This window comes from Fulmarus glacialis, unplaced genomic scaffold (genome assembly GCF_000690835.1).
Source record: "Fulmarus glacialis isolate BGI_N327 unplaced genomic scaffold, ASM69083v1 scaffold32070, whole genome shotgun sequence".
Lineage (NCBI taxonomy): Eukaryota > Metazoa > Chordata > Aves > Procellariiformes > Procellariidae > Fulmarus > Fulmarus glacialis.
The window spans coordinates 21,699-40,404 of NW_009187644.1; the positions used below are offsets into that span (position 1 = coordinate 21,699).

Sequence of the window (18,706 nt, forward strand, 5' to 3'; positions counted from 1 at the left end):
GGCCCGCAGCAGTGCGGGCCCCTGGGGGGACGGTGCAGAGAGGCAGGCTCAGCCTGAAAAACAAGCCGCCTCTCTCCTTTCCCACATCCTGAGCAGTAACTTTAAAAAAGAGCGATCTGTGCTCTTTGAGGACACGTAGGGGGAAGGGGAGAGGAGGTTTGCAAAACTATCGAGGCTTGGATTGCTCTTTAAGTATCTAAGAGCGACTCTGCACTTCTCCACCCACACACCTTTGCATTGAAATAAGTGAGGGGGCAGCTTGTCCTCTGTAGCATCAGCTGTTGCTTGTATTACATGCTGGTTTTTGTGGTGTGGGTTTTGTTTTTTTTTTCCTCCTTCTTAAGGGTGTACATTGTATGAGGAAGGAGGCAGGCCCTGAAATAACCCGGATGCCCGCTTTGCAACGTAAGGCACTTATTTAAGGCACTGGCCTCGTCCTTAATTTCCCTTCTCACCCCACCTTGGAGCAGCATCCAGGGTGCGGAGGGCTCAGCCTTGCTGCTGGAGCATCTGCAGATTGGTGACCGGTGTTTTTGCTGCAGAGGACCCTGCTCGCGTCTGTGCTGGCGTGGTGCTTGTGCCCGCTTGAGCAGTGTGGTGTCTGTGCTCCAGGAAAGCCTCTCACTGGGGCTGGCCGGGGCCGAGCAGGAGCTGGAGGCAGTGGGCACCCACGAGCTGCCGGGGGAGCTGGGGGATTGCGCAGGGTCTGTGCTGTAGCCTTGGCAATAACACACAGGCCAGCGGTTTAATGAACTTGGGCTCTTTACATAAAAACTGCTGGAAAGTGCTGAGCGTACCAGCTGGTCTGGAACCCCTCGCTGCTCTGTTTGCTGGAGGACACAGTGCAGCGCCGGGGAGGTCACTCAGCCCACGGGTGGCTCTCGGGGGAGGCTCGTTATTTGCCTCCTGGACAGGAGGCTGAGGGGGATTTGCTTTTCCCACTTGGCCTGAGTTTGACTTGGACTTTGACTGCTCCCTGGTGCTGGTTTTTCTTGGGTCCTCTTTTTGCAAAGAAATGCAATAGGGGTGGGGGGAACCTTGCGAGTGCGGGGGGTGTTGGGTTTCTGTAGGTGTCAGCAGTGCAGGAGATCAAGTACACCAGTTGCAGCAAGTACAAAATAGCACTGCTTGTACCCACCGTTCTCGGACAGAGAGATGCTTCTCTTGATCCAATATAATGGAGTAATTCAGCTCTGCGGAGGCCTCCCGCTCCTCTCCCCCTCCCCTGCTGCAGCTCTGGCTGTATTCAGCCAGAGAGGAGCCGGTCCATCGTGTGCGTGTACCCACAAGGGGCTGTTCTCTCTGGACACCCTGTATCTCTGACTGCACACACAGCTCTTGCCCTGTGGACGGGTTGTGCATGCAAAGGTAGACTTTTTTTTTTTCCATTCCCTTTAAATCCTACTTGTACCTGAGTTGAACCCGTACAGGGAGCTGGCTGCAATTTCCAGCTGACCTTACATTTGGCAGCTTGTTAGTTAGCTAGAAGGCGCTGCAGGGAATTCCTGGCTGCTCCACGCGCTTCCTTTGCTGGCAGATTTCTTGCACAAAGAGCTAAAAAGGGGCAGCTGTGCATCACCTCTTCCCTGGGGTGGTTCTCTGCCGGCCTGGCAGAACACCTTCACAGCCAACGGTCGGCACAGGGTGACGACCCTGTCTTCCAGCTGAATTTAAAAAGCTTAGTGACCTGACTAAGCAGGCATGGAGAGACTTAGGTCTCTTGTTCTGTGCTCAGAAATCACTCTGCAAGCAGGAGGTAGCGAAGCAGTGGGCGATGCTCCTGGCCAGCCCCTGGCCAGGTGAGAGCAGGAGGGTGCCCATGGGCAGTGGCGCGCCGTTAAGGATGTGCTGGTGCCAGCTCCTGGCCACACTGTGCTGCCGGGTTCAGGAGCAGTAACTGCAGGTTCAGCCCAGGAAAACCACGTGGAAGGAGCTGCAATTGCCTTGGGTCACAGCAGCTTCCTCAGCACTTCCCAATTTCTTGCCTCAATAGATCATTGTTAATCCTCAGAGGTTTTTTGCAGCATTACCATACCACCAGACCCTGCTAATTCATTGAAAATGTCACTGAAAACTGCTGACATGAGATTCGTAAGCAGTGGAGCCCTAGCCTCAGTGCTGGGCTTTCTGGTGTGTTTTCTTCCTCAGTCTGTACCTCCTGTGTTATCTCGGCAGCATTAACCGTATCGGGGCACTGGAGGTTGTTCCTACTGTGTGTTTGCATGCATGCAAATCTGACGTGAGTGAGTTGCTGCTTTGAATGGGAGCTTGGAGCCTGCTGGGGACTGTGCTCCCATCCTGCCAGTATGGCAGGGCTGCTCCGCTGAGCTCTGCTCGGCTGAAGTGCTGTCGGTAGCAGGAGAGCTCTTGTTTGAGCAAAACTAAGCTGAGCTAAATGCTGAGTCTTTCCCTGGCAGGTCTGGCTGTGCTTGCTGGCAGGTCGCTCTTCTGGCTGTCAGCTGCTCCCTCTGAGGCACCTGTGTCTGCTGCAGGGATGGCATGAGCAAATGTGTGTGTTTACCCTCATTTGTTGCAGTTTGTAATCCTGTGTATTAGCTTAATCCACCAGAGGCTGAGTTGGAGTCCTCATGCTAAAGCTGCAATGGCCCAGCATTGCCTGAAGTGCCCTGGCACAGACAAAACTAATGCTTCTCATCTGACGTCTCTGATACAGCTTCCTGCGAACTAGAAGAGCTCTGACCTTCTTGCTTATGTCTAATATTCAATTTTCTGGGCTGCAAAGGTGGATGAGGAGAGACAGGAGGGCAGGGGTAAGCAGGGTGCTGGCTGTCAGGACTGCAGCAAGTGACAATTCTTCCGGTAGCTGGGGAATCGGTATCCTGTAGCACAACGCAGAGGCAGGACTGCCTGTTTCTCCACCCAAAAGTGTAAAACACAAACCTGCTGCTTTCCTGCTGTCTGCCTGGAGAGCCTTGAGAGGAGAGTACCCGAGCTGTACATCAACAACACTGGTATCAATCTAACTTGGCACCTTCGGAGGAGCTCGCCTTCCCCAGGGGAGTGGGAGGGCTGATTTTAGGCAGCAGGAAGACTGTATTGCTACAAGCGATGGCAGGGGGACCAGCAGGCACCAGGTACCTTTCCCATACTACATGATTTGGCCAGCACAGTTAATGCATCACTCTCTAAGTAGCCAGAGGGAAATTGCCATATGGCCCAGCCTGCTGTTCCTCTACTAAAAGAACCAAAAAATATGTGTACTCCAAAGGCGCAGCTTGTTCCCGCTCTAGCATCCGTGTGCGCAGCAGGAGGGAGCAGAGCCACTGCTGTCTGCTTGGCAGGTACCGGCCAGGAGAGCCTGAGGTCTGGGCAGAAGCCCCGTTTCAGCTGCTCCCCAGCTCCTGTGCCTGGGGTGCAGGGACACCTTCCAGGGTCCCAGTTGTAGCTATGGAGCAAATAGCATCCTCCTCTTTGGGGGATGGAGGGAGCAATACACAGAATATTAATCTTTTTCACCCTAGTCTAGCTGCGGATGAAGCCTGGCGAGGCAGAGGTTTGTGTTGTACCACGCACTGCGGTTGCCTGGCCCTGCAGCCTGCTGTGTGCTCAGACGTCTGGGCTGTCTCTCCCAGTGCACCAGAGCGTGAGATTTCACAGGGGTGAGTAATAACGCTCGGCTGAGTCTGCCCTGTTTGTGCATCAGTGACCAAGGCGTCTCCCAACCCTCTTCTGGCTTCTCTCCAATGCCTTTCCCCGCTGGCACCAACCTGGAGGTCCTGGCTCTGTCGTGGTGGCGGGCAGCCTCGAGAGAGACAGCTGTGACCGCCTGTGGCTTCCAGCTCCCCAGAGATGGAGACGCTGGGGCTGGGGGAGCCAACCTGGGAGGAGGCGTTTGGCAGATGTCCCTGCAGTGGCACTGGTTTGAATGTGCAGCCCAGGCAGATCTGGCCCCACCGGTACTGTAAGGCTGGCCTGTTTGCATGGGCCACTAACCGAGAAAGCTGCAGAACAGCCCTGGGAAGCCCAGGCAGGACGCAGCAGGTAGGGCTCAGTGTCCTTGTTTGTGTGTGGTTGGTACCTCCTGAACCCCAGCCCTGTCCTGCTCTCATGCAGGGGCAGAGGCTGCCAGAGGACCTTTCCCAGCCCTCGGCTGGCCGCTGGCAGGGCAGGGTGTGGGCAGGCAGCTTCCCCTTGGAGGGATGGTGGCTTTGAAGGGCTGGTGACTTCCTCTGGCTGCCGGCTCCGCCTGGGCAGGGGCCCCCAGCCAGGGAAGCCGCACTGCTCAGAAAAGAGTCCAAACCCTTTCAGCACCTGAGCTGTGGTGGAGTAAGCTCGACTTGGATCATTTGTTTAGGAGCGTAAATACAGACGGGTGGTCATTTCAACGGTTATGACAGTGTCGTGTTTTCCCATGTGGTTGTGCAGTGGCATGCTGGTTTGTAGTGAGCGCAGGGAAACCTTTGTGGCTCAAAGCAGAGCTGTCTGTGGGGAGAGAATGGTGTGTCCAGCAGCTGAATGGGCTCAGGGGCATGGTCAGCTCGAGTTTTGCATGGGAAACCCATTAATTTCTGTCCCTCCACTGCACATCAGTGTGACCATAGATGCCCTGAGTGCTGTGGGACCGGGCTGCAGCACCGAGGGCTGTTCTGTTGCGCAGGGCTGGGCTCGGGGTTGCGCTCCCCGTCGCTGGCGATGCTTTGCGGGCTCTGATCGCTCAGGGGAGCCCCAGCTGGGCCTGGCTGCGTCACCAGGTTACCTCCCAGGGACACGGCAGAGGACTCGGCGTCAGCCCTCTGGGTCAAGGCGTTTCCTTTCTGCACATGATGAGTCCTCCCAGACCTCCTCTATGTCCACTGGTACAAGCGAACACCCCCCTGTCCCAGCAGGGAGTGGAGGGGAGCGGTTGAGCTGTGAACGGGAGAGTCCCTTTGCTTCCAGACAAATCTCCGCTGGATTCAGGGAAATCTCCAAGGTCGCGCTCTGCTTTGCACTGTAAGACGGCTCTTCCGCACTGTTAGCGTGTTGTTGCTGCTCCTGCTGTCTGGGTTTGGTTTTTTTCCAGGCTGTCTGGGGCAGCGGCTCCTTTCCCTCCAGGAATTTTTAGGGAGGATGTTTCCAAAGGCTGTGCGGGGGTGGCCAATCTCTGCTGGCTCGGCTCCTATCGGGAGGAAAGGCTGCTGCAGGTATGGCCCCACAGCAGAACCCTGCTAATCCAGCTGCCTCTGCTGCCTAATGACTTTCTCAAGGTATTTTTAGCTGCACGTAAACTTCAGGAAAAGCTTTTTTGCGGCTGAACACACTGTGGCCTTTGTTCAGGCTTCTGGGAACGGGGAGGTAGCGGCTCAGCGCGGCTGCGGCAGCTCGCACAGCCCTTTCCCCTCGCAGTGCGTTTGCAAGCTGCTCAGGAGCATTGCAGCTTGCTGCGTGGGGCTATCAGAGACCCCTTGAGCGATGCTGAACTCCTGCTGACCTGCTCTCGCCCATGCACAGTCTGCGGCTTGCTTTCGCAAAGCTTCTGGTTCAGGAGCAGCTCAGAAAGAGGATACCCTCCTGGGTATCTGCATGTCGTGGTGGCCATCAGAGGAAGCCTTCTCACCTCTGCCTGCTGCCAACAACCGTCCCTCTTGCAAAGTCAACTTACAAGTGGAATTAGCACATTAAATGTCCTGGATCTTTACTTGAAGCTCTCGGGGCTGGAGGGACAGGGGCAGTGAGTGGCTTCCCATGGGCTTTCTGTCCCCTTTGCTGCTGGTGATGTACAACGGATGCGACCGGGCAGGTAGAACAGCTCTGCGTGCTGTGCACGATGCCACGTCTCCCCTGCCGTGGTCCGGGGATCTCTCCAAGGCACCTGCGTGGCTAGCGGGGCATGTGTGGCCCTATCCTGCCATCGCGGTGGCTGCATGGGACGGGCGAGCACTGAGAGTGTCCCTCACAGGGTGCTGAGGTGGCTTTTGCTGCTGTTTTCTGTCTGAGAGGTACCTAGATGTTGGGGCAAGGTCAGCCTGTGCCCTGCCCATGCTCATGGGATGTCTGGGACAAGGGAAATTGTAGATTTTCCCCATATGTCAAGACTAGTCAGCATTTGGAAATGGAAGCTCAGCCTTTAAGAGCAGAGTTGCCAGCTGGAGAGTTTAAAAGTAGTTGCCACCTCCCTTCTTACTGTAAAGGGGGGACTCAGCTCAGGACTTGCCAACTTTCCACCTGCCAAAGGCACCAGACATGTGGCAAAAGACCGAAATGGCTTTGTAATCCCAGGCAAGTTGGACACGGAGCCTTCACTGTGTCCTGCCAGGAGGGGCAAGCAGGAGCCCGGGGAGCAACCTGGTGTGGGGTACTGCTAAATATCTGCTCTCCTCCTGCTCGCAGGGGGAGGCAGGCAGGACCTGAGGTTGCCTGCGGTCTCTGCTGCCTTGTTGCTCTGTCAGGCGCTCTGGATCGTGCCCATGCTTTCCCGGGAGTCTCCTGTCTTGGTCAGGATTTTCTGTTTTTCTTCATCTATTTTTATTAACTCTTGTCTCTGAAATAGCTCTGGCACTGAACTCCCACACCCGTTCCACTTCCCTGGCCAGCAGGCTCCTCAAAATGCCTGCTCCGGGCTGCCGAGGGCTCCTACAGCTGGGGTTGGGGGTCCCCAGCCGGATGCGGGGCTGAGGGTGCTGCCACCCTTCGTAGCCCCTCCACCAGTGACCTGCCCAAACAGCCTCCGTGCTTGCAGTAAGGGCAAGAAATGCGGGCTTTCAGCTGGAAGTCAGGGCTCTGCAAGCAGCCGGCTGTTCGTTAGCTGTGCTAGCAGATGAAGCCATGTCCGGTGGTGCCTGCTCCTGTGGGTAGGACCTGGGTGCTTGGTCCAGCCTGCTAGAAAATTCCCTGTACATGGAGGATCTCAGGGCTGGCATAAAAATGCTTCTCTGTCTTTGGGGAAGGAGACTGTGGGCTGGAAGGAGCAGGTCTGAAAAGAAGAGCTACTGCTAATTGCCAGCAGCATCTCTCTGCTTAATGGAGTAGAGAATAGAGCTCGCTGCATTTCCCTGGCTCCCTGCTCGGCGCAGGGCTGAGGTCTGGGCGCTCGTGGCCATGAGCCAAGCACTGCTGCGATGCCCTCGGTCCACGTGACAGGGCACGACTTCAGTCTGGGGTAGCTGGTCTTGGAACTCATCACTGGCCGCGAAGAGCAGGAACGGCCTTTTCCATCCCACAAGCGGGCAGCTTGTGGCAGGCAGGAGCTGCAGGAGGGATTTGCAGGCTGCTCCCTGCCCCAGGTGGGGTCATAGCAAGTCTCAGTATGCTGTGAGCCCGCGGGTCTATGGGCGCTCGGGCTTGGTCTGAGCTATCGGGGTGCTCTACGCTGACCTATGGGCAGTTCTCATCTGGTGACTTGGAGGCTGGGCTACCCATGTGGAAACTGTATCAGTGCCACTGAGTCTTGCGGTGGCTCTGACAGCCGAACTGCATCCTCTGCGAGTGATGCTGGCCATGCACGTTGCTGGGAAGAGCTTATTGCCTTGCTCGGTGCTGCCATTGGGAGCAACCTTCAGGACCCCTGGTTTTCTGCAGGGGGTTAGAAACTGTGAACATGAAATGCTCGCAGGTTCATTTCCATCCCAGCTTTCTGTTGGTGCACGTGAGCTGGGCAGGAGCTTGACCGAAATGACTTGTTAGATCATGCTGCCTGTAATGTAGAAGAGGGACTTTCACTTTGTGGAGTCTGTGAGGTCTTCCTAAGGGTGCTGGAAAGGCTGTGAAGTTTCATGCTCCTAGCAGAACACTTGAAATCACTGCCTGCATATTCATCTAGGGCTCTGCAGGTCAGAGAGCTGGGAAGTCTCCAGATCTTAGTGGAAACTCAGTGGCCACTACCTTCTGTGACTCCCATCTCCCTTCCTTCTGCATTGCAGTAACAGGACTTGCTCCCTCTCCCTTTCAGATGGAGCAAGTCCCCTTACTGCAATGCAGAAGCTGCACAGGAGAGTTGATGTATTCCAGTTTATCGATTCGCTTTCCAAAAGTAAGGATAACGGGTATAAGATCAATGTTGAATGGTGCCAATAAAAGGCAGAAACGCATGCAAACAAGCACTGGGTTAGTTGAGTCATTCATATTAGCCAGGCTTTACCCCGTAACCAACAAGCAAAGGCACCTGCTACATCTCAAGCTACTGCCGTTAAGCGAGCGAGGCTTCCCAAGAAGGGAATAGGAGAAGCTGCCCCACACCTCTGTGCCTGTCCCAGCTCTGCAAGGCATCAGGCCTGGCAGCGAAGGCGGTGTCTGGCTTTGTGCCTCCACCTGGTGACAAGACCGGGTGTTGCATTTTAGCCTACATAATTCGGTTTTATTTGGGGGACGGGGAGGGACATCACCAGGGAGGTGTTCTGGGTGGGGTGATGGGAATGAGCAAATCATGCTCCTCTCTGTAAGGACAAAGTGTATAAATAGACATCTCTTAGTTTTTTCCTGACTTGCCTTTGTAGCGATACGCGGCAGGATGCTTGTCATATTATTTGTTCTGCCTGCCTTTGCACTGCAGGCGGGATGCACGCTAACTGGGCTGTCCTTAGGTCCCTGTGGGGTGCCTGAGCGAGCGGAGGGGCAGAGGCGCAGCTTCTCATAATGTGAAGGATGCACCGAGCCAAGCACCACCTCCCCTGCCTCCTACCTGGATCGCGGTGTCAGTGTGGGGATTTACCCTTCCCTCTTCCCCACCTACCCTGTCACGTAATCCACTTAATCCCCTGATGACAGGACTCTCTTACTGTCAGTTCTGCAGAGCCAGTATTGCTAACGGGCAAGCCGTCTCCTCCGTCTTGCATCAACAGAAGAGCTAGCCAAATCTAGAGTCTTGGTACTGCCAGCAATGATCCTACAAAGCAGAACAAACACAGCTTGATTTAATAGGTATCCAGGTCTCCTCCTAGCGCTGCCACTTTAAAAACAAAACCTCTCATGTTTACACATGTTTAACAAATGTGGATAAACCTTAGAGCTTTTCTTACTGAAGGCAACTTTGGGAGCTGCCTGATGTTACTGGATCTCACTGTGGGTCCAGTTCAGCCATCACGCTGCCCTGGGAAGGAATCTGGAATCTGGATGGGAGTGCCAGAGGGTGGATGGGGTCGGGCAGTCTGAATCTGTAGCTGTTGTTTTAGCTGTGCGCTGAGTCTTGGCTCTGATCTGCGCCCTCCAGGCCGCTGTTGCAGAGCGGGATATGGTTGAAGAAAACTGGTGTAGAGATTTTAACATTGTGGAATTCTTTTCCTCGGCTCCTGTTGTCTAAGCAGCCTGGCTGAGGTATTGCAGGTCCCTTCTTGGGGCCGGGGGTGGATTTAGGCCTGGGAGATGGACCTCTGCTTCCAGGTCCTGAATGCTGTGCAGTCTGCATGGGGCTTGGTGACTGGCTAAGGCTATAGCGGCTTGATGCCCATCAGACGTCCTTACCACCCTGACAGTGCCTGTGCTTTCTCACCTTCCCCCTGACTGACTGCAGCCTACTTGAGGAAAGATAAACACAGAGCATCCTTTCTCCATGCCCTGTGTCAGTAGTCTGGGGCTAACCACTTGCTATGGCGCTGGGATCCCTTAAACCCTGCCCCAAGCTACCTTATTTCCAGGGTATCTTAACATAGAACCAGTCATTGGGAATGGAGACATCTCCTGTCCCAAGGAGAGGTGGGTGGCAGCAGATGCTCCTATTGACTCAAGCACTGCTCATAGGATCTGGAGTTGTCCAGTGGGCTGTAGGCAGCTGAACAAGTTGCGAGTTGTTCCCTAGGTGGTGGCCTCTCTCTCTAGAAGATCATACTCTCCAGAAGATCACGCCACTCCAAGCCAATGGCCTGTCCCACTTACCTTTTACTCTTGTTTCCCGCAGGGGTCCTGACAGCTGGAGAGCACAACTTTCCCTTCCAGTTCCTGCTGCCAGGTATGGTGCAGATAAATGGCTGAAGGCACTTTCGTGTAAGCCTTGGCTTTTGCAGCCTCTCGAGCTGTGCTGAGCAGCACTTGGGCTGGATGGCAGAGGCAGGCTGGCAGCTTGGCCCGGAGATGCTAGAGGGAGCGTAAGGTCAGCGACGGACAGCCGAGGAGCTTAGACAAGTGGGTACCTTCTGCATTGGTGCAAAGCCAGGTCTGAGCTGTCGCTGATGCCTCTCCCAAGTGTGACCCTCTCTGGGTGTGCGCAGGTGTCCTGGCCTGTGGCTAGCCAGCCGTCCTGCACACAGTGTGTTCAGAGGGAGGATCTCTGCTCTTGCACCTGTGGTTGCAGAGGATCCCGTCTGTGAGGAGGTTGCAGCAAGGTCTCTGAGTGACCTAAGTGTTCAGCCCCAGGTCTTTTTTTGGGGAATCCCCATGTGCTCTGTCTCTCAGGTACTTGCAGAACTCCTCAGGTGAAGAGGAAAGCTGTCTAAAGGGATTATACTTCCAATTCAGAAACACTTGGCCTGACTCAGCCTTATGATCCTTTTCTTTCTCTCTCAACTCCAGCCTCTGCTCCTACATCATTTGAAGGCCCTTTTGGCAAGGTCCTCCATCAGGTGAAAGCTGTGATAGACACACCTCGCTTTTCCAAGGACTACAAGTGCAACAAGATCTTCTACGTTCTCTGCCCTCTCAACTTGAACGACATCCCTGACATCGAGGTAAGAACAAGGAGGAGCGTGGCTGGGAAGTGCCAAGGCATCAGCACTTGTCCTTGTCCTGCGTGCTGTCTGGGGAATAATTGTGGGTTTGGACAACTCTCTGACTGCATGCCCTGACTGTACAAGAGCAGGACAAGGACTCCTGATCTGTCCTGCCTTGCCATCAATCCCTGCTCCCAGTGATTTTTGACTCTTCGGCATGTTGCTTTGAAAGATTTAGGTGAATTTTCAGCATGCAGAGAGAGGTGTTGGCCCATAGCACCAGGTGCTTGTAGAGACCTGGTTTTGGGGAACTTGCTTTGGAGGGAAGAGCGACTAATAGGACAGCAAAACTGGGGGGATGGAGAAGTGAGACCTGTTGTCTGTGGCAGTGCTGTGTTGCAGGTTCTTTGCGTGCTCTTAGACCAGATATTTCTGCTTGGTTGTTTTGAATCTCTAAGTGTTTTCCTGGAGGCTCTCTGACTCTCTTGAGCCAACATCTCTGTCTCTCTGCTGTCCTGCAGCAGCCCAACACTATGTCAATCACCAAGAAGTTCAACTACAAGCTTGTGAAAAGTGGCAACATTATCTTGACTGCCACCTCGGATCTGAAAGGGTACATTGTGGGGCAAGCAATCCAGCTTCGCACAGACATAGAGAACAAATCGGGCCGGGACACTGGGGCTGTGGTAGCCAGTCTGCTCCAGGTAAGCATCCGAAAGGGTGATTCTTCAGCTTGTGCTGGTACTCCATGCCCCTGAGGCCTCTATGAAACTGGGGCAGTTCTCGCCAGTGTGCATCTCTGCTGCGTGTGGCTGGGAGGTGGCAGCAAGGAGTCCAGACCTCTGGCTAACTCTGTTTCTCTCTGCCTTCCTGGGGAAAGAGGTGGTAGAACTTGTCTTTCTTACACCAACTCAGTCTATCGTATAATGATGGATATTTCTGCTCTGAAATATACATGTTCAGTTTGTGCTCATGCTTATTTGACAAAGCAGTTGGGTGGCTTTGTGTCCTGACTTAACATGTGTGGGGGACAGACGACCTTCTGTGATCTTTCTGCCAGCTGTATTTTCTCCTCTCTGTACAGAAAGTGGCTTATAAATCCAAGCGCTGGATTTACGACCTGAGGACCATTGCGGAGGTGGAAGGCTCAGGAGTGAAAGCCTGGAAACATGCAGAATGGAAGGAACAGATCCTCGTTCCGGCGCTGCCCCAGTCCATTCTGCAGGGCTGTAGCCTTATACATATCGACTACTACATCCAAGTGAGTACATCAGTGCTCCTGGGGAGCTCCAGTGGGCTGTGCTGCAACTTCTGTGCTCCCTTCTGGGTTGAGCTCAATCGCTGAGCTCCGTAGCTGCGTGGAGTGGGTGGCCCTTGCATCAGGTGAACTTTTCCGTGCAATGTATAATGAAGAGGATGCCACTGTTTTTCCTTCTCTTCCAGGTTTCCCTCAAGTCGCCAGAGGTTTCAGTCACTCTCCCCATTTATATTGGTAACATTGCTGTGAACAGGGTGCCTCTGAGCCCTTCCCGGTCCATCCAGCACATACCATCTGCAGTGGTACCCAGTGCCCCCCCGGAGGAAGAGGAGGCTGCCAGCGGTTATCACCCAATGGACAATGTCTCAATCCCCACCAAAAGCCATTCCCAGCAGCAGCCATTTAGCTACGCCCCAGGACTAAGCTTCCAGGAGATAAGGGTGGACTCAGAGCAGACGGGCTCCCCAAACCATCCCACGCTCTGCCTGTCGACGGGAGCCACTGTCCCTTACTACGCTGAGGGGAACGTGGTGCCCGTCCCCACGGCCAGCTCTCTCATTTTGCCTCCGGAGTACAGCACGTGGGGCTACCCATTCGGTGAGCAGCCCGCTCCTGAGATCTAAACGGGCTGGCAGTGTGGTAGTAAATGTCTCCTACCACAAGAGTCTCTTTGCTAGCTGTGAACTGGCTGGGAATATAGGGCTGTTAGCCTGCCGGGGGATGATGTCAGAGGGGATCATGAGATCTCTCTGCCTGCTTTAGCCTCCAGACGAGTCCGCTCTTACAGCTGTAAAAGCCGGCTGTCCGTTCCCACGTCTACACCCGTGCCTGCCCTGGGCTCGTCGTGAGAGGATCTCCCTGTTCTTAAATGAGCTTTCAGCCTCCCACTGATAGAAAAACTTCTTGGCTTGTGGTGAGGCTGGTGGGAGCAGAGCCAGGAAAATGATGTAACTGAAATCTTCTGTCTGACTTGGAGTGGGCCTGCAGCTGGTCTGAAGAGACAAGCTGTGGGGGTGGGAGCTGAGAGACTGTCCAGGGTGGAAAAGCTTGGGGAAATCCCAGCATGCTGGATTCCTGGAGCCATGCTTGTCCCAGGTGGCTGGGGTGGCAGGGACCAGTGGTTAGCACAGTCCTACCCAAATAAACCCGTCTGTTAGCACTGGGGTAACGAGACACTCTATGTGTCACTTCAGCCCTGGCTTGGGGCACATGGAGCATGGGTCACCTGTCATCTGGTGTTGGAGTACATGAGGATGCTTGTGAAAGAAGGGGGAGGAACAGAACAGGATTTTGAGGTGCTGATTTTAACCCTTGTAGGCATCAGGACAGGGATGGGACTGGCTGGCTCAAATTCTGCGTGTGCACATGCAAACCGCATATATTTCAGTGGGGCAGGTTGTAGGGTCCTGGAGAGAGAGTGCCTGCATGCATGACACGTGTACATGTTAGCAGTTTGCTTTACTCTGCACCAAGTTACATAGACTGGGGTGAAGGGAACCTCCCAAACACCCACCATAACTGCTCTTATTCTTTCTTTCCCCCGCAGAGGCGCCTCCATCCTATGAGCAGAGCTGCAGCAGTGCCAACTCCAGCATCAGCAATGGCAACTAGCCTCCCCTGCTTCGAGTCCCGCTGGCGCTGCCCACCCCTAGGTGCCACGGTTCACCTGCCTACTGCAAAGTCTGGTACAGCATAAGGCGTCTTTTTATCTCTCTGGCTGCTTGGTGGGGTAAATGGCACATCCTGGCCTGGGCTTTTTAAGTCTCTTTCTAGGGAGGGGGAAAAAAACCAAAAAGGGCAGCCAGAGAAGCCTCTGTGTGTGTAGGAGATGTCTGGGAAACTGAACCATGTCCTTCTGCTGCACCAAGTGCTGGAGAACTGGTTTTGCCCCAGGGATGCCCTCTGCAGCAGCCTGTGTTTAAAGTACTGTAGTCAACACTAACTGCTTTACTATCAAAGCACCTGTGATGCCTTATCTGAAATGCTCCTGACTTGGCATGTCTCCACTGTAGGTGAAGGCTGGGCTGTGTGGACTTTCTCTTCTCTTTTAGGGGCCGTGTGCTCTCCAGAAATGGTTTTGACAGCCCTTCCTCCTTGTCCTCATAGATCCTAAGCTGAAACAGGAGGTTACTTGGAGTATGCAGGTTCGGAAGGTCAGGGACTCTTAAAAAGCCAAAAGCACAAGCCCTTGCTATACCTGTGTTGTGGGGTGAGTGACCGGCAGCCTTTGGTCCTCTCACAGTGGGCTGCACTGCTGCCTGCATGCGGTGAGAGGAGAGCAGGCTCTGGCGGCGGGGAGCTCGCTTCGGCACTTGCTCGTAACCCAGGAGGCCCTGGTGAGCTGTGGAGGGAGAGCCCGGTGTTACTGTGGGGTGCCCACCAGCCAGCTTCTGGCCTTTTTCAGCAAGGGTGACTTTTCTCTGAAAAGCCCTGTAGGAGACAGTCCATCCTTGCTCGCTGTTAGCCCAGGATGAACAGCGCTAGTCAGTCTGCACACAGGGGACCAGATCCCCCGTGTCCCATCTCCCAGCCCTGCAGGGTGCCCTCTCCATCCCAGCTGCTGCTGCCTTTGGCAGGCCAGAATTACATGACAATCAAGTTACAAAAGTCTGTCTGATGCTACCTCTGAGTCTGCCCAAGGACCCTGTCTGTGGAAGCCCTTCCCTCTGGGACGACCCTCCCTCGAGGCTCAGCCTGGCATCTCTCGCAGGAGCGGTCAACGCTGCCAAGTCAGCGCAAAAGGGTGCTTGGCCTGGGGACTGTTCTCTCCGCGAAAAAAATGTCTCCTGAGCCGCTTCTCGAGCCACAGCAGGATGCAAAAACGAGTGAGTGGGAACACAAACTGCTATGCCTCATTTGCAGCCTCCGCTGGACCTGGCAGGTCGGGGGAAGAAGCTGGTGGATGTAAAACAACATTTTTCTTTTGCGCATTTTTTTTCCCTCTTGTTTAGCTTTTTTTGGTATTGACTGCCCAAGCTGAGGAAACCACAAACCAGATACTTAAGAGCTGCAGGCATCCAGCCACGGCTGAAATTGTGGACTGCAGACCTTTGGCACCTCTGAGAATTGGTCTCCACCCTGCCTCACGCTGGGCGGGCAATATCTAACAAACCTGTTAGGAGCACTACAGCCTCTGCCTTCCTCATTTTAGGTCACCTCTGCACACCCCTGGCAGGCAGCTGGGGACAAGCCCTGCTTTGCACTCTTTCTTTGCAAACGCTTTTTATTTTTTTTATCTTTTTTTAAGTGTTGAACTGCTTTAAGGATAGTGTAGACAAGGTGCCGTTCTGAGCAGTGCTGGCACAACATGCACCAATGTTGATAGAATGATTGTCGTTGTCCCTGAAAATATATATATATATATATGAGATGAAGTTTTGTTTTTAATGATTGAATTCATAAATACAAATTTTAATGCTGTATTTAATAAATTATTCTAAGAGAAATGCTGTGCTTTTTCATCCATTTCTGATGCTTATCCATGTGCCTGTTCATGCCAAATCCAGGAATGCACCTTGCTGATTTCTTACAAAATGAAGCAAGTTTTTTGCTCTTACCAGGAAGGATGGTGACTTCTGCCAAGGTAGCTCGGGGAAAACAAGCACGGTGCAGCCTGATCGCGGCGCTGGGCTCGTAGTTCCAGATGGTTGGAGGGAGTTTGGCACCATGTGGGCTTGGCTTTGGAGAGAGCAGCCGCTGCACTGCTGCTTCCCCAGCCCTGTGTCCCGAAGCCACTCTTTGTCCAAGTGGCCCACGGGTCTTGGGCAGTGCTCTCTGCTGTCTGACTGGAGAGGTGGGCTGGTGAGGAGGAAGGTGAGGAGACTCTCCCTTGAGGAGGATGGAGGTGGAACAGCCATGAACTGGTGGGGAGGAAGGGAAGAGTGGACTCTCCCTTCAGGAGGATGGAGGTGGAACAGCCACGGTCTGGCTGGAAAGGCTGGAGACCACCAGCCCGTGCCCTGTCCTAAAGAGCCATTTGGAATAAACTTGTGGAAGAAGGCTTCTCCCACACCCACAGTTTGGTGATATCATGGCCGAAGCATGTAGGCGTTGCCTAAATGTTGTCATTGCAAGTAGCCTGAGGTGTGATCTGTGTCTGACACGAGGATCCTTCTTCACCCTCTGCTCAACTTATGCTTCTGCCCAGCTTTTATTATTTAAGACTCTCTCCTTTGCCTGGTGGTCTGTACCTGCCATGAAAAGCATTCTTGATACACAGGGGGTCCTTCTTCTGCCTCCCAGTTAGTTGAACCTGTTTTGCCTGGCTCAGCCCGTAGCTCCTGTGGCCTTCCTTGCTGTCAGCAGTACATATCCCTCCTTTCAGGCCTCAACCCAAATCCCTTCCACACCTCTGGAAAAATTCCTATGAGCTGTCCATGCTTCTGGACGTGCTGGGTTGGGCTACAGGCTCCTGAGCCAGCCGGGGTCTGGGAGAGGCAGCCTGGGCTGGGACTGGGTTCCTGGTTCCTTGTTCTCCATCCCTGAAGCTGAGCTGCTGGTGACGTGTCCAGCCCATGTTCCTTAGCTGGTAAAACTTGAATGCTGTTTGGTTACTGTGGCCAGAGCCATTGGGATGCCCTTCTAGACCCCCAGCCAGTGTCTGTCCTTCTCATTTAACCTTTACAGTTGGGAATGCACCATTCGTGGTGGAGACGGTGAAGAGGAGAGGCCAGCTGTGTCTTGCACAGCTCCTGTGTTGTGCCCTGCATCTCTGCAGTGCTCCTGTGCACCTGAGCTTGCTCTCCCAAATTATATTTGCTACAAACTGGTCCTTCAGCACCTCTTGCTGTACATGGAGTCCCCTTTGCAAAGCAAGCAGCAAGTGGGCATGCTCTTCTTCACTGGTGAGGAGTGTCCATCTCCACTGGCTGCTGTGGAGGGAGCTGGAAGGAGTTGGAGCTAGACCTCGTGGTCGTCCTCCTTTTGGGATGCTAGGGCTGGGCACACACAGCTCCTGCAGAGAGAGGCCTCTCTCAGACCTGCGAGGTGGCTCTGGCCAGGATGCAGCAGCTTATCACCCTAACTTTGCCTGAACAACCTCGCTGTTGTGCAAGCGGACAGAAATAACGGGCAAAGCGCTGTGGTTTTCAACGTTTCTGCCCAGCCTTGCCTGTCCCCCAGCACTGTGGCAGGGAATCGAAGCCTGACACAAAGCGCCTTGTTCATGTTTCACAGACCCCTTTGAAACGGTCCGGGACTGCAGGATAGAGGAGTTAGTCCAGCTCTTCTTAAACCTACCCTCAGCTGTGGCCTTAGGGTGTTACGGCAGCAAGGTCCTTGGGGTATACGAGTGCTTTGGATGAGCACGATGGGGCTAAAACCAACGTTTGGGTGTGAGTGTGGTCCCCTCTGGAGAGGGCAAGTGGACAATCCTTCTGTCCTCTGCCTCGCTTCTGTCTCTCTTCTCTGCAGCCTCTCTGGCTTCAACCTCTTTAAGTCCTGGAGAGCTCCTGTAGGCCCCGGGTCATCCCTCTCTCCTCTTTCTGAACTCTGGAATAAAGAGGAAAAAAAGCTCGTTTTTTTCCAAACCCAGTTCTGGGTAAAAAACTTCAGCGCACAGGAATTCATTCAAATTTTTTAAGCAATTGTTTCTTGCTTTTGTTTGAAATGGGGAGGGGAAGTGGTGGGACGCGAGGGAAACTTGTGAGCTAATTGTTTCCAAACTCAGCATTCAATGGAAAATACCAAAAATATCCTTTGTCCTTTTTTTTCCTGCTGCTTCTTTTTTGTCCTTCATGGCTTTGTTCTTGTCCCGCTCTCCACATGTGGCACTTCCATATTTTTGGCTTTTTCAGTGTTGTGTCCTGCAAAACTCCGCTTTGGCTCCTGTTGTCCCACTCCTTGCAGGTAGATGAGCAATGGGGAGATGGGGGATGCGAAGGCTTTTCTTTTTGTTGGATGGTGATTCTTTTTTAGGTTTCCACTGAACTTTCAGTAGTTTTGTAAAAGTAAGTATTTTCTGCTAGGAAGTTTTCCTGTTGAGCCAGCACAAGAGAGGAGATAAAGGATGTTCTGGGGTCTCTTTGGTTTGTATTCTGTATTTTAAAATGTTTCCAATTATCTGCAACAGGATTGTCCCATCCCTTCTCCCCAAGAGAGACTGGTGGGGTAAAACCCTCAAAACTCGTGCCCTTTCTGGTACCAATACTCGTGGCTGTAATTCTTTATTCCTGTGGTTCTCTTTACAGATTTTGGGTTTTTATACAACAATATTTGTGATGGCTCTGTACAACCTAAGACTTCTGCGCAACTTATTACTGGGTTTTAAAATGTAAACTAGCAGTTTTACATGTTTACCACAGCTTCTGGGGAGTATTTTTGTCCTGGGTTTTAAACCACCAAATGTAAAGAACTGACAAATGTAAATAAAGATCTCCTTTTTTACGACCATGGGTGCTTTTGCTCGGGCTAAATGTGTGACGAGTGCTGTCTGTACGCTGAGACCTGCAGGAGAGCCTGGCACAGCGGGTGAGAAGTGGCTCCTGGCTTTCAGAGGAGGCATCCACCTCTACAGCCGAAGCTCAAAAGCTGATTTATAGCCAACGCTAAAGCAAAGCCACGTCTCCTCCAGCTTACTGGGGGAACCGTTGGTGTGGGAAGACACTGGTGGGGTGATCTGAACTGTGCCTTGCTCCCGTGATGGAGAAAGGTCCAGCTGGAAGGACCCTGGCTGCCAGCCGGAGGAAGCACTGGGGCGGTTGGGCTATTCTCTTCCTGCTGGCAGGAATCCCAGGATGTGGAGGTCCATCCCTGCTCCTCCCGCTCGGTGCGGGAGAGGGCGATGTCAGCCTGGCTGCAGGGCCGGGGCCGGAGCCGCCATGGCGAAGCTGTTTGCTGGCTCCATGCTGCCGGGGGGCTGAGCCCCTGCCCC

General features: G+C 53.6%; 1 protein-coding gene across 1 annotated transcript in view; it reads left to right on the forward strand.

Moving 5' to 3' along the window:
* The window catches only part of ARRDC1 (arrestin domain containing 1), a gene marked incomplete at its 5' end in the record, with an annotated part of 18,112 nt that extends 4,139 nt beyond the window's left edge, over positions 1–13,973 (forward strand). Inside the window, 6 exons of the mRNA XM_009575888.1 lie at positions 9,830–9,880; positions 10,441–10,595; positions 11,099–11,281; positions 11,662–11,838; positions 12,021–12,432; positions 13,382–13,973. Of these exons, the coding sequence (XP_009574183.1) occupies positions 9,830–9,880; positions 10,441–10,595; positions 11,099–11,281; positions 11,662–11,838; positions 12,021–12,432; positions 13,382–13,446 (1,043 nt within the window). The remainder of the gene's footprint in view (positions 1–9,829; positions 9,881–10,440; positions 10,596–11,098; positions 11,282–11,661; positions 11,839–12,020; positions 12,433–13,381) is intronic.
* Positions 13,974–18,706: the final 4,733 nt, after the last annotated feature.